This window comes from Capsicum annuum, chromosome 3 (assembly GCF_002878395.1).
Source record: "Capsicum annuum cultivar UCD-10X-F1 chromosome 3, UCD10Xv1.1, whole genome shotgun sequence".
NCBI classification, from domain to species: Eukaryota; Viridiplantae; Streptophyta; class Magnoliopsida; order Solanales; family Solanaceae; genus Capsicum; species Capsicum annuum.
In genome coordinates, this window is record NC_061113.1 from 247,409,775 (window position 1) to 247,432,034 (window position 22,260).

General features: G+C 34.7%; 2 protein-coding genes and 1 pseudogene across 2 annotated transcripts; 1 reads left to right on the plus strand and 2 right to left on the minus strand.

Moving 5' to 3' along the window:
• Positions 1-3,233: 3,233 nt before the first annotated feature.
• Positions 3,234-5,059, minus strand: LOC107864863. The gene is made up of 5 exons (XM_016711274.2): positions 4,855-5,059; positions 4,677-4,773; positions 3,854-3,989; positions 3,616-3,770; positions 3,234-3,540 (listed from the first exon to the last, which is right to left on the minus strand). The coding sequence occupies exons 1-5, from the start codon at positions 5,057-5,059 to the stop codon at positions 3,234-3,236; spliced, it is 900 nt and encodes a 299-aa protein (XP_016566760.2).
• Positions 5,060-9,176: 4,117 nt separating this feature from the next.
• On the plus strand, positions 9,177-17,741 carry LOC124897159 (iron-sulfur cluster assembly scaffold protein IscU-like). The gene is made up of 3 exons (XM_047409714.1): positions 9,177-9,639; positions 10,133-10,187; positions 17,239-17,741. The coding sequence occupies exons 1-3, from the start codon at positions 9,345-9,347 to the stop codon at positions 17,390-17,392; spliced, it is 504 nt and encodes a 167-aa protein (XP_047265670.1). The 5' UTR covers positions 9,177-9,344; the 3' UTR covers positions 17,393-17,741.
• A 1,702-nt stretch (positions 17,742-19,443) lies between these two features.
• Positions 19,444-19,875, minus strand: LOC124897160 (annotated as a pseudogene).
• Between the last annotated feature and the right edge of the window lie 2,385 nt (positions 19,876-22,260).

The window sequence follows — 22,260 nt, forward strand, 5'->3', positions numbered from 1 at the left end:
CAGCCATAATGTTTCCTTCTCTGATGCTGCTAAGTCTGCTGGTACATAAATGCTAAGGGGGATTTGTCTGAAGTCTCTCTCAAAAAAGAAACTTATTCTGCTTTTGTCAAGTTGCACATAGAGCAAGGTCCCATTTTAGAAAAAGGTCAACTGCTGTTAAATGTTTATCCTATTCTTCATCATCTGATGCAAGTACCAGTTTAATTATAGTCATATCAATAAATAAGTTGGTGTATCTGCCAATGAAGGTGTTTCGATTGGTGTTGTGACTGCGATTGCCGCTCCAGCAAGCATCAAAGTAACATTTGAAGGCAGTGGAGGTCATGCAGGAGCTGCATTGATGCCGAAAAGGTAACTATATTTTATGAGCCAGAGTTGTTCCATGATTCCGCAGATTCAAGGGTGTCTTCCCTTTTTATTTAAAATTTTCTGTAAAAGCTGGAGATCTCTATGCCGGCTTTCAACTTCTCTTTCACAAAAGATGTTTTTCATATTTAAGAAGTATTAAGATGGTTTTTCTGTCTATGTTGTGATAAACAGATAATTACCATCAGGATCGTGGGCTATGCTGTTGCTTTTGCTCGGAATATGTTTAGAAAGTTTAAAACTTTATACTACAGGAATTTCCACTACTGAAGAATCCACTCTGACTATTAATGTATCAACTTTCAAATTTTGTGTGCTTGCCACCTTCTTCATCTATGTGTTTCTCATTATTCTAATCTTTAAAAATTAAGCAAATTGTATAGTTGATTCATGTCATATGCTTCTTGAAAACCATCTTCTTTTGTAGTAAGCTCCCTGACTTGCATTATGACTGTCAGGCCGTAAAGCATTTTGTATTCTATTCTTTTTCAACTATCATCTACATTATTTTCAAGATGTTGAGACTTGAGAGCCATTTATCTGATTCTATATTGATTGCAACGGAGAATACTGGTCATGCGTGTTCTCTTCTCCAGTAGTTTTCTGCTAATTATATATTCTAATATATGGCTCATTGTTCCCCTCAACTAATTTGGAACAGAAATGATGATGGACTGGCAACTGCTGAGTTGGCTCTAGCCGTGGAGAAACATGTGCTGAATTCAGGATCCGTTGACGCTGTTGGAACTGTTGGTAAGTTAATGTCTTTTGCCTCATAATAGAAGACACTTGTCTAGGGCCAACTACCTTGTGCTTTTATGAATCGTTGAACTAATTGACGTGTGGAACAACTAATTAGCGTGAGAACTATTAGGTGAACTATTAGACTGCCTCCGCGACCCTTCAGGAATGACGATTGCTATGCTTCTGAAGTCAATTACTGCTAAGGTATGTTTTCTCCTCCACCGCTTATGTTGTTATTTATTCAGGGAGGTGCTTTACAACGTGCAGAAATATTGTGTTTCTGATTCAAATTCAAAAGTAAGGTGCAGGCACAAAATTCTTTAATTTATTTTAAATAGTTATATGATTCGAATCCAGACCCACTATGTGGGAATATAATGGGTTTGTTGTTGTCATAGGTAGATGCTTCGGATAGAACTCATTAATTGGGACATCTAAAGAATTAATATATTCGGCATACTGCCCTTCGTAATAGCTACATCTTACTTCGGGTCCATTGCATGGCATGTTTATTTGTTTTATCATCTAGTGGGAATCTATTTAATTGTTTTATCCTTTTAACCTCTAAAACTGGTATTGAAGTGCACAGGTCTCCTCTTGTGACTCTTTGAAACTATACTTTTAACTAATCTTTTATGATAAAGCTAGATACTCTGTCTTCTAGTTGTAAAGTTAAGGCAAATATTAAGATTGTCCAGAATGCTATGAAAGGTCACCTAATTTTTTAACAAAAATCTTATTATATCTGCATCTGGATTGGCTCACATGCCCTTACTTTATGTGAGAAACCATTCGGTTAATATTCGATGATATGTCTTAGCATCAGGCGACCTCCAGAATAACTTCTTAGATTTCAAAAATTGAGTATTTTCTTCTCTTAGATTATAACAGGATGGAGATGAAAAAGTTGCATGTAGGTAGGGTGATAATTTGTATTAATGGGCCTATTTTCCGAGATGTAGGTATTGAACTCTATCTGCAACCATTCAATCCATAGGCCACTCTCATGTCTCTTTATTGTGTCAAATTTGTGCTCTGTATTGAGTTCTTTGTTGTCCGTATTCAGAATCATTGATGCACGGGCTGCAGTGCTGAGTTAATGTATGTCCTGGAACCAACGAAGAAGGTTGCGGCTGTCAAGTTAATTGATGACTGATTAATAATCTTGTTTCTATGTACGGATACTACTACTCTCATTTTTCATATTATTTTTCAATCATGCTCATTTTTTTCTCACACCAGCATTTTGTCTACTTTGTCTACTGAAACTTGTTAGTGTAAGAAAACACATTCAACATGATATTTAAAGATGTTTTTCATACTGTAATTTATGGAGTGAAACAACCACACATATTCTTCATTACATTAGCAAATATCTAATATAGTACTTGTTCATTACAAAATAAACTGAAATTAAAATTAACATAAAAGTTACAGTTGAACATGGACTTTACTACTCATGTTTCTTTTTCTTCTTAATCACTTTGCGGATCTTGTTGGTGGATTGTTTGTCATTACATTCATCATCATATTCCTGCATTGGCAATTTTTCAGCACCTTTGCTTCTTTTGGTATACTATTTTTCTATCAAATCAACACTAATTTCTATTACAGATGGTGCACAACCTGATCCACAACCTGATAGATTGTTCTTGATGGGAGTCTGTAATAGATTGCATAGATTAAAACTGTGTTAGATAAGAATAAATATTTGTATACTAATTATGTAAATGATAAAATCAAGTTTTTAATAATTATCACTCTCTTTTGTTTGTGTCAAAGGTTGATATGACAAAGAAAATATATACGCAGCATACAAAAATGCATGTTTGTGATGAAAAAAAAAAATGAATATCCATTACAAAAGGTATGTTATTAGCAAAATTATTATACTTTTTGAAAAGTTTAGATTTAAACACCTACAAATGCAACATATAATTACCTCACAAAGCTCATCACCTCCCTTGTTTTGTGCACCTTCAAACAGAGAATCCTAATGAAATATAGTAATGTCATTAAAATAAAATTTATAATTTTTATAGAACTTGAGATTTATATTTCTTTATAAGAAGTAGCACTTACAGTGTATTTTAGTGAAGGATGACAATATTCCTTGAAAAAGTTTATTCCTTGAAAAAGTTTAGTGAAGGATGACAATATTCCTTGAAAAAAGATTCATCAGCAGCAAATTTTAGAACTTTGTAGACTTCATCCTGCTTGTATATATTAGATTCCTTCACCGTGACCTTAAACATGAGTTTTTTTTCAACAATATCATCCAATTCACTTGGATACAAACATTCATCATCATCAATTAAGCCCTTCTTTAATTCTTTTGCAGTTTTTTCCATAAGTTGCACAGCTTCACGGTTCCAAAGTAATAGGGTTATAAGATCAGTTTCATCCATTACACGAACTTGCAGCCTATACCTGAAATTCATTCTTTTATCATGTTAACAAAATAAAGTTTTTTCTTGATAAAAATTGATGTAGTATTGTAATAACCTGTGAACAACTTTTGCCTCTGAATTGCATTTTGGACAAAAAAATGAGTTTCCATCTTGTTCAACCTTTATAATACACTTGTTGCAAGCCATGTATGACCAACCATGATCAAGATCAAAACAAACAACTTTTGCAGCAATCCAATAGCTAGCTTCCTGTTTGATAGAGAAATTGTTGTTATAATATTTAAACACGTTGTGTTAAGTTAATTGGGTATGAAAAAGTTTATTCAACTCACTTCTGTGCATACAGTCAAATCATTGATATATTTAAAAGGTACAATTCCTTTGGCTAACTCATCCGTGATAGAATTACACTGTTGAGAATTTGTCTGGCTAAGCCGCTCATAATTAGAATCACATGCTGCATTTAATCTGAATGAAAAATAATATAAAATTATACATTAATCTATATTCTAAATTTTAATATTAAATTTAATTGATAAATGTGTTAAAACAATAGTTGGATGTGACAAGCCTAGATTTAAAAGCAATAGATTGCGGCAGAGATGGATTTATCCATAGCTTAGTTTGATACCAACAACTATGAATGAAGTAAACATCTGTTTGAAATAATATTTAAAATTTAAAATTAAAAATAATTTTTGAATAAATCTGTTATGTATTATAGTTTGAAATATTTGTACCTCTGAATTTTTGAGCCTTCATAAATTGAAGAACCATAATCAAAGGTTCATTTGTGGATGCACTCAAATAAGGTTGAATTTGATCCACAAGTTCGCCCCAAAGTCTATTTCTCCTGTAAGAATAAAGATTTCATTAAATGATTTACATAATGTTTTCAATCTACCGTATATGTGTATTTAATGTTGCAGCTTTAATATAAAGTAAAACGAATTTATATATTGCGCATTGGTTAAAGCAATTAGTTAGAAAAGCCTTTTTTTAGACTGAAATTATATTTTGATTAAGGCTTAGATGGAGTTGTAAAGATTTTCATTTGTGTTGTATGTGCATTTATTAAAATGATTGTCCGTTCTCAACGATCAGTGGATATGGTAGTGCCACAAATTGTAATATAAAAAAGAAAATAAGACATACTTATCATCTTCTAGCGCAATATTTATGAATACACTATTACTGTCTCCTTGCTTGAATGTTTGAACACCTTTATATGTTACAACCTGGCCAACAACATCTATAAATATAAATGGATTAGTTAAAATAAAAAGCACATATTATTGATAAATTTTAAACTGACTAAGAAGAGAATCATTACCAAAAAGTTCTGTGTCATCGATAATATGGTGAATTGTCAGTTGGTCAAATGGATGCAAATTAAAGATGTCCATATGAAATGAAGGATCTCGATAGAAGTTGTTTTTATGAAAATCAACCTGTGCTTGTGCGTTGTAGTCTTTAAATTTCTTGGAATTTGATGTAACAACAAAGTTGTTAATGCGATATAACCCAAGTTCCTCCATCTTGTTCTTGAAAAACTTAATATCATACTTGCTTATTGAAGCATGTATGTGATCACCCTAATTTGAGATAGAGAATTAGTATTGTTCAGTGTGTATACAACGTTAAAAATAAAAAAGGAAGATTATTAATGTAAACATCGTGAAATATGAAAAATTAGTAAAAAGCAATTAGTACCTTAGAATCCTATAAAACCATATCTAATGAATATGGTACATTAGATTTGAATTTATCCTGCAATTGCCAAAGACGAATAATTCTTACTCTCAAATTCCATTACTAAACCAAGGTTAATCCGATGGGTACTGCTTCTATAAGAGTTTGAGTTTGATGTCAAAGACAGGAAAGGATGTGAAAATCAGGTTGCAGACCATCTATCCAGACTTGAGGGAGATCAGGAAATCACTGATAAATACAAAATTGATGATGCATTCCCTGATGAGCATATCCTTGTTGTTGTGCTTGACAGAGTACCTAGCTCATTGCTCACTGTTCTTTTCTTAGTAACCAGGTCTTTCATGAACTTCACGTATTCTGGTATTTGCTTCAAAGCCTTAATCAATGAAATATTCACTGACAACTACTGCTTGTAATTTGTGAGATGCTATGAAAAGTCATATATGGTTATGGAAGTACTACGTAAATTGCAAAATGTCAGGAATATAAGCACATGTATAAACTGAGGAAAATGTAGAACCTAGTAAGGATTATATAAGAATAAGAAAATGAGTTGTAATGAAAGACAATTATCACAAAAATGAGTTTAGTGGGTGGTTTTAAAACCAACTCCTTCAAACTATCCCTAATTAAAAGGATATACACGTTTCTGTTTAAATTTTGTACTTTCTACTTTTTACTGATTTAAATTTTAATAATTAAAATAAACAAACTTGTTAGATGGCTTGTGTATATCTCATTTTCTTTTTAGCATTTGTTGTTGTTTAAAATTTTGTCCTAATTATTATAATTTTTTTATTTGCAGTTATTGATGTTTAAATATTTTTTAAGAATGTAATTAAAAAGTTTTTTTTTTCATATTTAGGTAATGTTGTTTTTTTTGGCAATTATTGGTTTAAATTTTAATAATTAAAATAAACAAACTTGTTAGATGGTGTGTGTATATATCATTTTCTTTTTAGCATTTGTTGTTGTTTAAAATTTTGTCCTAATTATTATAATTTTTTTTTGCAGTTATTGATGTTTAAATATTTTTTAAGAATGTAATTAAAAAGGTTTTTTTTTCATTTTTTGTTAATGTTTTTTTTTTTTTTTTTTTTTGCATTTATTGTTGTTTAAATTTGTATTGTAATTATTTGTTTATTTTGTAGTTATTGTTGTTTAAATTTGTATTGTAATTATTTGTTTATTTTGTAGTTATTGTTATTTAAACTTGTAGTGTAGTTTTTTTTTAATATTGTAATGAAAATTAAAATTTGTATTTTTTGTTATATAAGTTATTTTTTAAGATAATATTATTATTAAAGATAAAATAATAAGTAAAATTGTATTAGCAATTAGGAAAAAATATTTTTAAGTGGACGGTGTTATTCTTCTTTTAATAACTGTATTTCCATTGTAATAGGGATGGGGAAGTTAAGTGTGTTTAAAAAATAGGTTTTTAAATATATATTTTTTCAAAATATTGTTGCTTCTATGAGGTGCTCCACATGACAGTTTTGCTTCTGTTATTAGATATAGATAGATTAAAGCAACCAATATAGCATCATACATCCTAAAGTTTTAAAAGTCACTTCTACAATGACTTGTAACATGTCAACAAAAATCTTCACAGTATTGATATGAAGCTATTATAATCTACATGATTTAATACATTCTTATTTGATAAGTCCCTAATAACCATCAATAAAAAATATTTTTAAAATTTATATACTTTTAAAAGTTAAATTCAAATGAATCACATAGGAGAAACATTTTGCTTATTTAATAAGTCCCTTCGTTCCTTTATAATTGCCACATTTATTTTTTGAGAGTTAATCTGACTAATTCTTAAAGTTAAATTGTATTAAATTAATTTGATATTTTAAAATTAAAATCAGATATCTAAAATATATAAAAAGTATTATAAGTTACAATTTTTTCATATCAATATCATGAAAATTTTTATTTTAAAATATTGATCAAAGTTTATATCGTTTGCCTCTTAAAAAGTAAACTATGACAACTAAAAGAAAAGGGGAAGGAGAATAATTAAGTTAAGGATTATGACTCAAGAGGAAAATAAACTATCTTTAATTAATAAACCCAAATTTTTGAGAATATAACAAATTCATTTATCTTTCATGACACATTTATTTATATAACATGAAGTTAGAAATATACTTTTAAATGTAAACTAAAATTAAAAATTTTAAAAATATTTTGTAGAACCTGATTGTTGAAGATGTTGCTTGATATCAAACAATAAAGAGATTTTTTGTGTAACTATCTATATAAATTGTATGTTGCTCCATACAATAATTTATAATTTTGAAAAATTAACCAAATTATGAACAAAGAAATTGTGTACCTGTTCAATTTTCCATCGAGACCTTTATTCATCGTTAAGGGGGAAAAATTAAAATGTGTATTTTATAGATTACAACACAAGAAAATCAAATAGAATTTACTAACCAAAATAAATTATAACTCACTAAAAATAAGCAAATAAAAATAATACTAAAAATTTTAAAACTTCTATATTCAATATGATCTATAGATCAATTACATAGAGAGCAGGCATATAATCAACCTATTTTACACATGGTTATTTATCATATTCACATTTATCAAAACACAGTAATTGTTGAATCATAAGCAATGCAATTAATTTTTAATCAAAAACTACTACTACTAGTAGTTTTTGCTCAAATAAATTTCACGGTGACGTAGAATTAAAATAATATATAAATAAATAAAAATCTCTCTCAACCCTTTTGTCTCAAATTCGACTATGTGACAAACCAAAACACTATTTTCAATAGATATATACGTATGTAACCTTGGAAATTCCTAATGACAAAAAATAAAGGAAACTCAATACAACAAACAACAAAAAAAAAATGCAAAAAATCGTTCAACTTCTGACATAATTTTACCAGATTCAAATCCAAAAGATGTACAAAAACAACATGATCTCCAAGTTAAGCAACCTTAGCCAAAGCAAATCATCAAATTAATACATTACTCTTTAAATAGGATTTAGAAAAGTTCTAGTTTATAAAGATAAAATGTCAATTGATTTATAAGTGTTAAATATTATTTTTATCTGTTATAATATAACCTTAATTTTTAATTATAATTTTTGTATTAGCCTTGATTCTAATACGCACTCCAATTCTTACTTCCATAGTTACTTTGTTTTTATTTTGGTAGACTCTACTCTAATTCAAGGAAATCCTAAACAAAAACATATATATGCATCACTGCGGTTCTTAACTCTCAAATCCAAATCAAATATGGATTGAAAGGAATTTTCGTAGTTTTTTAATGTGTATAATTTTTATTATTAGAAAAATAGTGAAAAGAAACTTTGTCTAAATCAAAGATTTTTAATGAACGGCAAAAAGTTCAAATCACTTTTCTAATGGTCTTCACACTTTTAATAGATTGTAGATTATAAATATAGATATAGATATAGGTATAGATATAGATATAGATATAGATTATAGATATAGATATAGATATAGATTATAGATTATATATATAGATATAGATATAGATATAGATTATAAATTATATATATATATATATATATATATATATATATAAATTATAGATTATAGATATGTGTAGTATACACTATAAATATATTTTGTAAATTAGATGATCTAGAAATATTGGACTATAATTTGATCCCTTTTCCTTTTTGGCTTTGCTTATTTTTTCTTGCTCTTAGAATTTTTTTGACGTCCGTCATTGTGGATAGAGCGGTAATAATATTATTTTGTGGTAGTTTTGTTATGTTATTATCTCTCGTTTCTTGTACTCCTATTACGACCTCTTTTTTCCCCAAATCTCACTTTGTGGGAATACACTTGGATACGTTGTTGTTGTCGTTGGAAATAAGGCCCAACTAGAAAGGGCTACATAGGCCCAATATTTAAGTCAACATCTTAAGCCCAATTCTTTTTCATCTAAATCAACCACCTGTCTCTTTCGCCTCTCTTTGGATCGTTTGAACCGCCTCTCTTCCTCCACACAAAAGGGGACCTCATCGTATATACAACAACACACACATCAATCTCTCCTTATTTCCCAAATTGAATCAATTAGGGCAAAATTTCAAAGATGTTGAAGCACATCGGAAATCGAATTCTAGGGTTAGGCCAACGATCGCCGGTGACGGCGGCGCGGGGAGTGTTGCCCCGGCTATATCATGAAAGAGTGGTGGACCATTACAATAATCCCCGAAATGTCGGGTCGTTTGATAAGAACGACCCGACTGTTGGTACGGGGCTAGTCGGAGCTCCTGCTTGTGGAGATGTGATGAAGCTTCAAATCAAGGTGGATGAAGAGGGGAAAATTACGGATGCTTGTTTCAAGACCTTTGGTTGTGGCTCTGCTATTGCTTCTTCTTCCGTCGGTAGGTTTTTTTCAATTCTTTTTCTTTGTATCTGAATCCAGTAAGGGAAGGACTTAACGGGTTAAGGTGCTTCCATGTGACCTTGAGGTTGTGGGTTCAGGCCTTGTTAATAGCCTCTTGGCTTTATGCAGGGTAAGGCTGTGTTGGGTAGATCCTTAGGGCTCGTGTGGTTGGGAAACGAGTTATCCCAGAATTGTTATTAACAGTCCCGGGATAACTAATTCCGGAAACCAAACACGTGATAAGCTCATCCTAAAATTAATCCCGAAATTAGTTGTTTTTTATCCCTTGTACCAAATGAGCCCTTATAGTCCAGCCCTTCCTGGACCCACACATAGATGGAGCTTTAGTGCATCAAGTTGCCCTTTTGAAATAAATGAATAAAAATTAATCTGTTTATCATTTGCAACGTATTATAAATTAATTTTATTGGGCATATGATGCTATTATGATGGGCATTGGTGATTCTGAGTTAAAATTTTCCTATTTTCAGCAACTGAATGGGTGAAAGGGAGACAAATGGAGGAAGTACTTTCTATCAAGAACACGTAAGTCTTTTGAACTTTCTTTTGATTCTTCCTTTTTTTTTTGGTGTGCGTGTGTTAGGGTACATAGTGTGGTTTCAGATTGTCGTTTCACTTTTTTCCTGGCTTCATGCTTTCCTCAGGTGACCTTGCTTTTAAGTAATTGAACAGTTGATTCTCTTAGTTAGGAATATTGACTTTGAGTTCCATTTTAAGAAACCCTTTTTATTGTTCCTGCTTCGTCAAATTATAGTGAAATGTCCTCAATTCAATGGTCCTTCCATGTTGTTCTTATCTGGGACAATTCCAATATTGCTTTTGAAATAGTAAAGAGTGTACTCAGTGGCTCCCAAGTTGTGTTGGATTTTAGTATCAAAATACTGTGCTCCTAATTAGCATTTTAACAAAAGTAGTCAGGGACTCAGGGTAGCACATGTCCCCTTTTTTTGGGGTGGAGGTGGTGATATTAGCTGGCATGCATGTTTACCGTTATACTTGGGCATGCACATTGACCAACCCACTGGATACATGTCATCTCTCACTAGTATGGGTGTACCCGAGTAATTCTGGTCCCTGAGATTTAAACGAATTACTTTGTGTCGTCTTTGTTGAGATTTGAGGTGCTTTTGGCTCGACATCGTTGGTTCTATTTCACTTAGATCCCAAGGATGTTACTTCAGCTCTTTGGATGCGCTGTTTGAGTCATACTCCTAACGCCCTGGTTCTATTTCACTTAGATCCCAAGGATTTTACTTCAGCTCTTTGGATGCGCTGTTTGAGTCATCCTCCTAACTCCCTCAAAAGATTAAAGTTGAACTGCTAGGAGATTTTCGTTTATCTTGTATTTGCTGATCAGTATAATTGAAGGTGTAAGTTTGTGTAGAATGAGATTACTACACTGGATATCTCAGCCCCAATTGTAACAGGTCAATTAGAAGGTGGTCCTTTAAAATAGAAATGATCGAATTGAGCTTGGGAGTTCTTTCTTTTTATGAACTTATTAAAACCTCGGAAGAGAAGCTTATTGAAACTTAACCGAAAATTACTTGCTCCAAAAAAAAAAAAAAAAGAAGTAAAACAGATAACATGGCTGAAAAATAAAAGTAGAATGCAGCAAGCCTTTTGTTTGAGACAAAGCCCTAAATAGTCTACTATCTTTGGACTTGTCATTAAAATGATCCTATTTCTCTCAGGTGGAGCATTAGTATTTCATATATTCTTTAAAAAGTGGTGCATACTTAGTTCCAATCCTAACAATGGGGGGTTTTTTTAACTGAGACAGCAACATCAGATGATTTTTCGTTGAAGCCAGATAAATTCCTCTTTCCATCTTAAAAAATACAACTGGTTCTCTTTCCCCAAAAGTTTTATAAGATCAACAGCAGCGCCTGAACACCAAAAATGTAACAACAGAGTACCAGCACCAAATATCAAAAAGCATAGTACAGAAACAGCACCACAATACCAAAAAAGGCAGCACAGGAGCAGACCACAATCTCCCCAAAAATGCATGTTTTCCTTCTATTAGTTTTAAGATAGAGGAATTTATTTGTCTTAAACAAATAGTCACGTGATATTAGTTTTTTCTCTTGCAAAGACTCAAGGCTGTTAGGTTTGGAACTATGTATGCACCACTTTTTGTATTTTTAAAGAATATGGACAATTAATGCTCCACCAGGGAAAGCAAAGGATCATTTTGAGCCCATGTCTAAAGGATAGCGACCCATTTGGGCTTTTTCTCTCTTTAGGTTCAAAGGGGAATGTAGACAACACGGGGGTGCAGTAGGCATTACATGAATTCGAGTCCTGGTTTGTGTACCAAGTCAGGTATTTAAGTGGAAAACGTTGGAGGACTCGGCCGGTTGTCGAACGAGTTTTAAAATTAAAAACTACTCATTTATTTATAAAAGTGAGTAAGCCTGTTTATGATATCTTCCTATTGGCTGTCAGTTCCTATTTGACTTAATGTAGTTTAGCATGAACTTACTTTGGGGAACGGGATATGTGAGGCTTGACCAACTTTCTTTTGCAAGATAATAATTGTATCTTTAATCTAGCACCAAGAAGGTGCAAGCAAAAGTACATATAGGATTCCAAAAGAACTTACCTTCCAGCTCGAGGCTTGGCCAACTTATATCAAGGGAAGATTTATCCTTTGGGATAAAGCCTTCAACTTTTTTATTTTTTATTTCTAAAAAGTTCCTTTCCTGGTTTTTTGTTTCTATTCTCCCGATGGTTTAATCAAATTTATCTTCTTTGCTTATTGGGTCACGTGGCATCATTGCTTGCTGGGTCACGTGGCTTCAGCTTCTTACCACTCCATTATTTCGGCACTCTCTTACATCCCTTGGTCCCCTAATACAACATACTTTTGGCACTGAAGCATTGTGACTTGTGAGGAAAGCTTTTTCTGCTATATTGCTTTTTCATCTTTTATAGATTGGTTCAATATTTCTAAAAAGGATTATCTATTTGAGGATTGATGCTCACATTCTCTTGTTTGAAGGACCTGTTGAATCTTTGAGGTTATGTAAGGGGTGGTTATCAACTCCAGTTCTACGATGATTAAATTTATCTATTTCCAATTTATTTGAAAATTTAACTTGAATCCAATGTGAACAGCAGGCATGTTAAATCATGTGGCTATTCTTGTATTAATGTGATTGTCATTTAATGAAAGCATGTACCGTCTTGTAAGAATGGGGTTCCCCATGACTGTCTTTGACCACACTTGAAAGGAAATTGTTCCATCTTGAAATTGATTGCCTTTCGAGGATCCCAATGGAAGCATTGTGCTTTCGTTAGGCCTGTTGCTAGTGTGTATATTATCGCTAGACTACCTCATTCGTTAGGCCTGTTGCTAGTGTGTTATATTAACGATAGACTACCTCATGGCATAGTTCAACATCAGTTTTTGCAAACATTATTAGCTCCCAAGCAGCAGATACACCAGTGGTCTTGGATCTAAATACCTTTATAGTTTAGTTTCTTTGTATGTCTGTTGTTTTTTTTCTTTCGGTTTCTTATGATTATAGTTGTGTCTGGCTTGCTTATTGGTGGATAGTGTTGTGTTGTTCTAGCTACTAGGCCGGATAGTGTATACTTGTGCGTGCTTGCTGTTTTTCCTACTGTTTTCCTTCTGTTGCCTTGTTTGTTTGTCTGTCTGTTTGCTGGTCGTTTTGGGGCTTTGTTACGTTTATTGAGTAGTGGCTGTGGGGGTTGATGATGGTTTAGGGTCATGTTCGAGGGGGTTGGGGTTGAGGGTTGTTTTGGGAGGGGGGTGGAGAGGGGAGGGCAGGGCAGGGGTGGGTGTGGGGTCTAGGCCGGGTGTTTGGGCTGGTTCGGTGAGGGGTGGAAGAGGTAGGCGAGAGGAGATAAGTTGAGGTAGGGTCTTGGAACACAGAGGGACCCTTCTGGGCAAGTACGTAGAGTTGGTGAAGATTCTTAAGAAGAGGAGGATTAATATTGCGTGTGTTCAGGAGACTAAGTGGGTAGGGTCCAAGGCTAGGGATGTGGATGGGTACAAGTTGTTGTACTCATGCAGTGAGAGGCGTCGAAATGGAGTGGGCATCTTAGTGGATGAGGAGCTTAGAGGGCAGGTGGTGGAGGTTAACGGGGTTAGTGATAGGCCGATGACGATTAAGTTGGTCATTTGGGGGTCTACGTTGCATGTGTGTAGTGTTTATGCGCTGCAGGTGGGCTTGGATGAGGAGGTGAAAGCAAGGTTTTGGGAGGCCTTGGACGAGGTGGTGAGAAGCATGCCTAGCTTAGAGAAGATTGTCATAGCGGGGGACTTCAATGGACACATTGAGGTTTTACCGGGATGTTATGACGATGTGCATGGAGGTTTTGGTTTCGACGATAGAAATGGTGACGGGGTTGCTCTGTTGAATTTCGCAAGGGCCTTTGGGCTGGTGGTTGTGAATTTGAGCTTTCCGAAGAAGGAGATCACCTGATTACCTTCTGAAGCGCCTTAGGCAAGACTCAGATCAACTTTCTGTTGCTTAGGAAGGGGGATAAGGTTTTATGTAAGGATTGTAAAGTCATTTCGAGTGAGCATTTTTCGACGCAGCACAGGTTTCTGGTGATGGACTTGTTTATCAAGAAGAACAAGAAGAGTAGGGCCGGAGAGGGTCGACCCAGGATTAAGTGGGGTGGCTTGACGCCAGTTAGTGTGCTAGAGATCGGGGAGAAGGTAGTGAGAATGGGAGTATGGGAGGGTAGGGGGGACGTGGATATTATGTAGGAGAAGGCTGCCAGCTGCATAAAGGAGACGGCTAGAGAGGTGTTGGGTGTTTCGAGAGGCCGGACAGGTCGGCATAAGGGGGACTGGTGGTGGAATGAAGAAATTAAGAAGAAAGTAGAGACTAAGAAAGGGGCGTATGTTAAGTTGATTAAGAGTAAAGACGAAGAGGAGAAGCGAGTGAATAAGGAGGTTTACAAAGTAGCAAGGAAAGAGGTTAAAAGTTAGCAGTTACGATAGCTAAGACGGCAGCTTTTGATAGCTTGTATACGGGGTTAGAGGAGAAAGGTGGGGAAAAAAGGTTGTATTGGCGTGCTAAGGCTAGGGAGACGAAGGGTCGTGATCTCGATTAAGTGAAGTGTATTAAGGGGGAGGATGGTAGAGTTCTGGTGGAGGATGTTCACATTAAGAAGAGATGACAGGAGTATTTCATAGACTTTTAAACGAGGAGAAGGATAGAGGCTTTGTGTTAGGGGAGCTGGAGCAGTTACTATAGACGTTTTAAGGTTGAGGACGTCAGAGAGGCTATTCGTAGGATGCGGAGGGGTAGGGCGATGGGGCCTGACGAGATTTTGGTGGTTTTTTGGAAGTTTACTGGTGGGGCGGGTCTGAGGTGGTTGACTGATTTGTTTAACGTCATTTTCAAGACTGCGAGAATGCTCGAGGCTTGGAGATGGAGTACGATGATTCCGTTATATAAAAACAAGGGTGACATTCAGAGTTGCAACAACTATAGGGGTATAAAGCTGTTGAGTTACACTATGAAGATTTGGGAGAGGGTGGTTGAGCAGATTGAAGGGAGGGGCGTGTCCATTTCGGAGAATCAGTTTGGTTTTATGCCTGATCGCTCGACGACAGAAGCAATCTACCTAGTGAGAAGATCGGTTCAGCAGTATAGGGAAAGGAAGAAGGATTTGCATTTTGTGTTCATAGACCTGGAGAAGGCGTATGACGGAGTCTCTAGGGAGGTTCTTTGGAGATGCTTGGAGGCGAGTAGAGTTCCGGTGGCGTACATCAGAGCTATTAAGGACATGTACGATGGAGGGAAGACTCGAGTGAGGACGGCGGGAGAAGACTCGGGGCATTTTTTGGTCGAGATAGGATTGTATCTGAGATCGACTCTTAGCCTGTTCCTTTTTGCGTTGGTGATGGACGTGTTAACGCGGAGCATTCAAGGGGAGATGCCTTGGTGTAATTTGTGGATGATGTAGTGTTGATTGATGAGACGCGTAGAGGTGTGAATGAGAAATTGGAGGTTTGGAGGCAAACCCTTGAATGTAGGGGGTTCAGGTTGAGTAGGTCCAAGACAGAGTATTTGGAGTGCAAGTTTAGTGACTCTGAGTTAGGAGGACGAAGTGGTGGTGAGGTTGGATTCCCATGATGTTTGTAAGAGGGATAGTTTTAGGTATCTTAGGTCTATGATTCAGGAGAATAACGAGATTGACTAGGATGTCTCTAAACGTATTGGAGCAGGTTGGATGAAGTGGAGGCTCGCCTCGGGAGTGTTGTGTGATAAGAAGGTGCCCCTTAAGCTTAAAGGCAAATTCTACTGAGTGGCAGTCTGTCCGGTCATGCTGTACGGAGCAGAGTGTTGGCCAGTCAAGAACTCCCACATTCAAAGATTGAAGGTGGCGGAAATGAAAATGTTGCGTTGGCTGTGTGGACTTACTAGAGGGGATAGAGTTAGGAATGAGACTATCTGGGAGAAGGTGGGAGTGGCTTCGGTGGAGGACAAGATGTGAGAAGGAAGGTTGAGATGGTTTGGACATGTGATGAGGAGGGGCACGGATGCCCCAGTTCGGAGGTGTGAGAGGCTAGCTTTGGATGACTTCAGAGGTAGGCCGAAGAAATACTGGAGGGAGGTGATTAGACATGACATGGAGCAGCTAAGCTTACTGAGGACATGACCCTAAACAGGGAGGTGTGGAGGTCGCGGATTAGGGTAGAAGGCTAGTGAGGCTAGTGTGAGTGTGTGGGTTGTGGCAAGGTGGTAGGAGAGCGTTTGTGTAGCCGGGTTTCCTCTTTCTTATCCCTTATTTTGAATTACGGCAGAGGATTAGGGCCAGTTCGGGTCGCTAGTGTAGGGAATTAATTGGTGGGGGTGTATTCCTGTTATGATTCTGTATTCAGTGTTTCGTGTTCCGTGTTCCATGTTTATTACGAATCTGTGTGCTTTCCTCTGCTTTATATTCCTGCATTCCTGCTTTACTCTATTTTATATTCTCTATGGGTGCCGTATCTATGTTATGTCATCTGCTGCTGTGCTGTACTATGTGTTTGTGTGATATCTCGTGACTTGAGCCGGGGGTCTTTCGGAAACAGCCTTTCTACTTCATCAGAGGTAGAGGTATGGACTGCGTACATCTTACCCCCCCCAGACCCCACTAAGTGGGAATACACTGGGTTTGTTGTTGTTGTTGTTGTTGTTGTTATTTTATTATTTCTTATTTCGTATTTCGTTTATGTTATCTATCCTGTTTCATGTTTCATTACGACCTTGGTGTATTATTCTCTATCTTGAGTTGGGGGTCTATCGGTAACAACCTCTTTTACTTCTTCGGAGGTAGCGCTATGGACTGCGTACATTTTACCCTCCCCAGACCTCACTTTGTGGGAATACACTGGGACGTTGTTGTTGTTGTTGTAGTATTTCGTATCCATCTGTGGAGAGATATGATCAGATAGGTTATGGACTATGTAGAAACAGTGGTAAAGTATTTTTACCTTCTCTTTTGTGGCGTTGAAGTTTGTTCAACCTGCGGGATGATTAATTGCTAGTCTGCCATTTTCTTCAAGTGTGTGTATTCTGAAATATATTTGACTCTACTGCAGGGAGATAGCAAAACACCTCTCCCTTCCACCTGTTAAACTGCACTGCAGTATGCTCGCTGAGGATGCAATTAAGGCTGCAGTTAAGGATTACGAGACGAAGAAGGCAAAATTTAATGGCAATGCAGAAACTGCATCAACTGAAAAAACAGCTTAATGAAGGACATTCACACAATGAAGTTGAGCATGAGAATGAAGATCAGGGATGTACATGTATGTAGTGTACCCTGGATTTTCATAGATGTAAATTAGCTCTCTTACTGTTCTGTTTGTGGTGTTGTTACTTTGGATGAAGATTGAACTTGCTTTTGCAAGTTTCTGTTACCCACGTCGCTTAGACGTTGTTGACTAAGCTACAGAATAGTAGTACTATGTTTGCAAATAATTTACGGTGGTTCATTAGAGCCCGTGACCAATATGTAGTAGATGCATATCATCGGTTTTACTTTAGCTGTAATATTGAATTGAAAATACGAGTGTGACTTTCGATAGTTTTGTTTTCTGAATTAAAGCGTGAAGCTTTGTCTCTTGCATGGATAATATTATACAACAGGACAAGAAATAAGGCCGATAAATTTCTAAGTCTCTCTCTCTCTCTTAAGGGTGAATGAGCTACTATGTTCATTTTTTAATAAGATTACCGCAGAGACTGGTGAGTATGGTGTATGGTCAAAGCAAACGGCACTGCACAACTCTTTTTTCATTTGTATGAATGATATTTTTGCAAAAAAGTTGAATTATTTTAAAAATTAAACAATTGCCTCTAATCTCTTTTGATCCAAAACACTTTCTTAGTTCTCTCTAATCTCTCTCTCTATTCTATGTACCGAAAGCTGTTCCGACCTGGGAAGTTAGTTCTAAATAATGGTCATGAGGTTATCAACGCAATAATTCTGTGCGTCACAGTAAATTAATTCTAAACAGGAAATAATGGATTGCTTTTTAAAATACATTCATACTATATTAAAAGTTGAAGAGCATTATAACTCTTTTTCCTTTACTAGTAGATTTTTTTCTTAATTAATTTTTTTTATAAGGTTTGGATGAGACATATTATTTATTAAATAAACATTAATGTTTTAGACATATTTGTATTATAATGAATGTCTACTTATATGTTTATTAGAAAAAAAGTTAGCAACTCTTAATTTTGGGATCGTTTTTTCCTTATTGTATCTCTCAAGAAAAATACTCTCTTATCTCTCTCTTATTTTTCATGTTCTTGTATATAATTTAACTTTCTCCATCTCCTATTACTCGATATGTTTGTCAAAAAAATAAGAGAAAATGGTCAAAAAATGTTCAATCTTTACCCCAAATTTCAACTACACACCTATACTTTGCGGAGGGGTCCTATGACCACCCTGAACTATTTAAAATTGAAATTTTAACACACTAAAAGCTGACATGGTAAAAGAGAGTGAGCGTCCAAAGAATATTGAAACTTTTTTTTTTTATAATCAACTCATAATTCTTGAGGGTAAATTGGTATTTAGAACACTCAAAAAAATTCCTTTTTCAAATCGAGTCAAACCTAAATCCAAATAAATTTTCACTTAATAGTGACACCATCGAAAAATTCTTGAATTCTTGCCAGAAGATCAAGATTATTTCTTGATTATTTGAGAGGATTGCTCAAATGTCCCTTTAGATAATTTTTTGACAAAATGGCTTTAACTAGTTCCCTTAAGACGTCAAATTCTGGATATACCAGTGCGTTATTGAGACTGTCGAACAGTATCTGTTCTTTTTTCTTGGTTGCTATAAAAGAAAAAAATACAACCACTACATCAAGGGTGCAAAGCTCGTTTACCACAAAAGAAAGATCACCATTGCTACACCACCTCAAACTAGAATTCGATGGGAGAGCAGATAACAACAATATCCACATAGGCTCAAATGCATTTCAAACATTCGATGGAGGAGCAGATAACAACAATACCCACATAAGCTCAAATGCATTTCAAACATTCGAAACGCAACAATACCCACATAAGCTCACTGCCCTGTTCCTGCCCACCACACATTTGATGAAATGCCAAGCTCAAATTGAAAAAATTGCTACTTTTTTTTTTTTTAAAAAAAAGGACAGATATTTCATTAAACAGCTCTTGATGCAACAACATATTTAGAATCTTGATTTAAACCATAGAAAAAACATCAATTTATGTATTCAAAGAGCTACAAGCCAAAACGAAACAACACATTTTAATCCCTTTCACCCCTAATTCTCCTAGCAAGTTGAATATTCTTTGGCATAATCGTAACCCTCTTAGCATGAATCACACAAAGATTTGTATCCTCAAATAACCCCACAAAGTACGCTTCAGCCACCTCTTGCAATGCAGCAGCAACAGAGCTTTGGAACCTTAGATCCGTCTTAAAGTTCTGAGCAATTTCACGAACCAAACGCTGGAATGGAGGCTTGCTAATTATTTAAAGTGCTGATTTTCTTGCTGCCTTTGTTGCTAATTGCTTCCTTGGTGCTTTGCCTCCTGTTGATTTACGAGTTGTTTGCTTCGTACAAGCCATTGAAATGTTTAGTTTATGCTCTTGGGGAGTTTAGAATTGTTTGATTTGAGGATCTTTAGAAATGAAATTGAGTTGAAGAAGAAAATGAATCAAAATGGGAAATGGAAAAGAGAGAGAGAAATTTTGTTGAGGAGAAAATAATATATAAAGAGAAAAGGAAAATATATAAAGAATAATAATTAATTTTTTAGATTAAAAAAAGAAAAAAATATTGTGGCAGCGCGTGCAGGCCACTACTTGAAACAAAATCTGGGTATGAGTTTTTAGACAGGTTAATATTTCATTTTTAAAATGTTCAGGGGGTCATAGGACACCTGCAAAGTATAGTTGTGTAGTTGAGAGTTGGGGTAAAGGTTGGGGAATTTTTTGACTATTTTCTCAAAATATTATCTCAGAATAGTTGACATGTTTAAAGAATCAAGAGATAATTGGACATTTTTTTTCTACTTTATCCTTAGTAATTTAATGAAAGTAATTAACTTAAACAGGTAATGACATTGTTTAATATGAATTTAATGAAGTAATATTAGTCAATATATAACCCTTACAAATTTTTGCTTAAAAGTTATGCAAAAGAACGGAGAGAATGTTGAACATTAATTAATAATAGTTGTATGATAAAATAATTATATTAATTATTATTCGCAAATCAAAATATGATAAGTAAAAAATAAATAAAATAAGTATTATGTTATAAATGTATTTACATTATAGTGAATGTCTATCAAGATTTACTTTGATATCTATTAGGATTTGAAACATTTGTCTTTTACTCAAACTAGGAGTAAATTTCTCGAGGAGTTTTGTTCATTGTATTTACAATCTTATAATCTCTTATCCCTCAAGAGAAATAAGAATTACTCTCTCTATTTTCTCTACTCTTCTTCTTTATTCTTTCTTGTTTTATAACATGTTATTAGCACGAAGTCTCTTCCAGTTGAGATCTGTACGAAGTCTCTTACCAATTGAGATTTGTTCGTACGTGGCTACACAAGTTTTAGAGTCTCTAACTAATTTATGTTATCAATGCGAGACTCTGTCAAATATGTGAGATTATAAATCTGAACGATTTCAAAGTTAGTAATTATTTATATTATCTTTCTTTTGCTACTATTAATATAATTATTATTGGATTTGAGGAAAAATAATCGGTTTGAACCATTTATATTTTAAATTTATTCCTCAAAAATAATAGTATAAAAATGATGATAATATGTTGGGTTAAAGTCCCATCGATTTATGCCTAAGACGCCTTTATATGTATAAGATATTGAGTTTGAATCTCAATATACCATACTGATGATATTATGATGGCTAAGGCAAAATCATGAGTATTGGGTGAAAAGTCATGAAATTCGACCCATTGAATATGCTCCATTCCATGAATATGGTAGCAATATATGATAAGTCTGAAATATGACAAAACTTCATTCTTGAGGTGTATGTGGTAGCAGTGAATAATATGTCTGAAAGAAGACAAATGATTGAATGCACGAATATACGCGTGGAGGGACAATATGATAATGATCATCAAAAGTGATGACATTTTCGCACGCGTATTATGATCATAAGATATAAAGGGACGACCCGGTTCATACCTACTCCGTAGGTGTCGGGGAGGGGGGGACCACTCCGGGCCTGACCTACGCGCCCTCACCCCAGCTTCGCTGGAGGGGCGTTTCGAACCCCCGACGATCATAAGATATGTTAGAGAAAAATTCTCTAGATCATATGTATGCCTCGATTTGCTCCTGAAGTAGCAATATTTTGAAAAAGGTTCTAAGCTATCAAAATTTGATAGACTTAAGGCACGATTATATTCCATTCCTGGGGAATGAAAAACTTATTAATGCAAACGTGCACTTGATTGTGATTATATCACAACTCACCTCCGAAAGAGGTTGAATAATTTTGAAATCTACTTCTGAAGTAGTAAATCTAAAATTTATTCATGTAATAGTAAATCTGAAAGTTACTAAAGAAAAAATATATGTCACGGTAAATTTGGAGTTTACTAGAATAAAAGTTCATAAATTGATATGAACGATTGTGACATCTCGAAGATGTGCATGAATTGAAGGACTAAAAGATTCTTCAAGAATTGTTTATGTCGTTTGTTCTCATGATAAGTTGGTTGGACCAACTAATATTGGGATTGAATCCCTTCAAATTTGAAAATTATAAAAGGTGAATAATGGTCCGTTCATCTATCATCACTCAAATTTGAAAATTATAAAAGGTGAATAATGGTCCGTTCATCTATCATGTGATGTGTTGAAAAGATGCATCAATAAGATGATCATATGTACATTCGTTGTCAACCTGCAGTCTGACATTCATAAAGTTGCTTGCTCAATAAAATTGAGTTAAGAATATAATTTTCAGATTGTGCAATCAAGAAAGTTATCTTGATGATGATGGTTTGGCATTGAATGCCTTCGATAAATAGCTAAATCATTATTAATGAGAACAAAACTTCATGTATTGGTCTAA

Excerpts from the sequence above, each read along its gene's own strand:
- LOC107864863 (XM_016711274.2), bottom strand. The coding sequence starts at position 5,059 with ATGGAGGAACTTGGGTTATATCGCATTAACAACTTTGTTGTTACATCA. Across the intron at positions 3,990-4,676 it reads ATTGCGCTAGAAGATGATAA|ATTAAATGCAGCATGTGATT; the intron begins GTATGTCTTATT and ends TTTTTCATTCAG. Across the intron at positions 3,771-3,853 it reads ATTTGACTGTATGCACAGAA|GAAGCTAGCTATTGGATTGC; the intron begins GTGAGTTGAATA and ends TCTATCAAACAG.
- LOC124897159 (XM_047409714.1), top strand. The coding sequence starts at position 9,345 with ATGTTGAAGCACATCGGAAATCGAATTCTAGGGTTAGGCCAACGATCG. Across the intron at positions 9,640-10,132 it reads TATTGCTTCTTCTTCCGTCG|CAACTGAATGGGTGAAAGGG; the intron begins GTAGGTTTTTTT and ends TCCTATTTTCAG. Across the intron at positions 10,188-17,238 it reads GTACTTTCTATCAAGAACAC|GGAGATAGCAAAACACCTCT; the intron begins GTAAGTCTTTTG and ends ACTCTACTGCAG.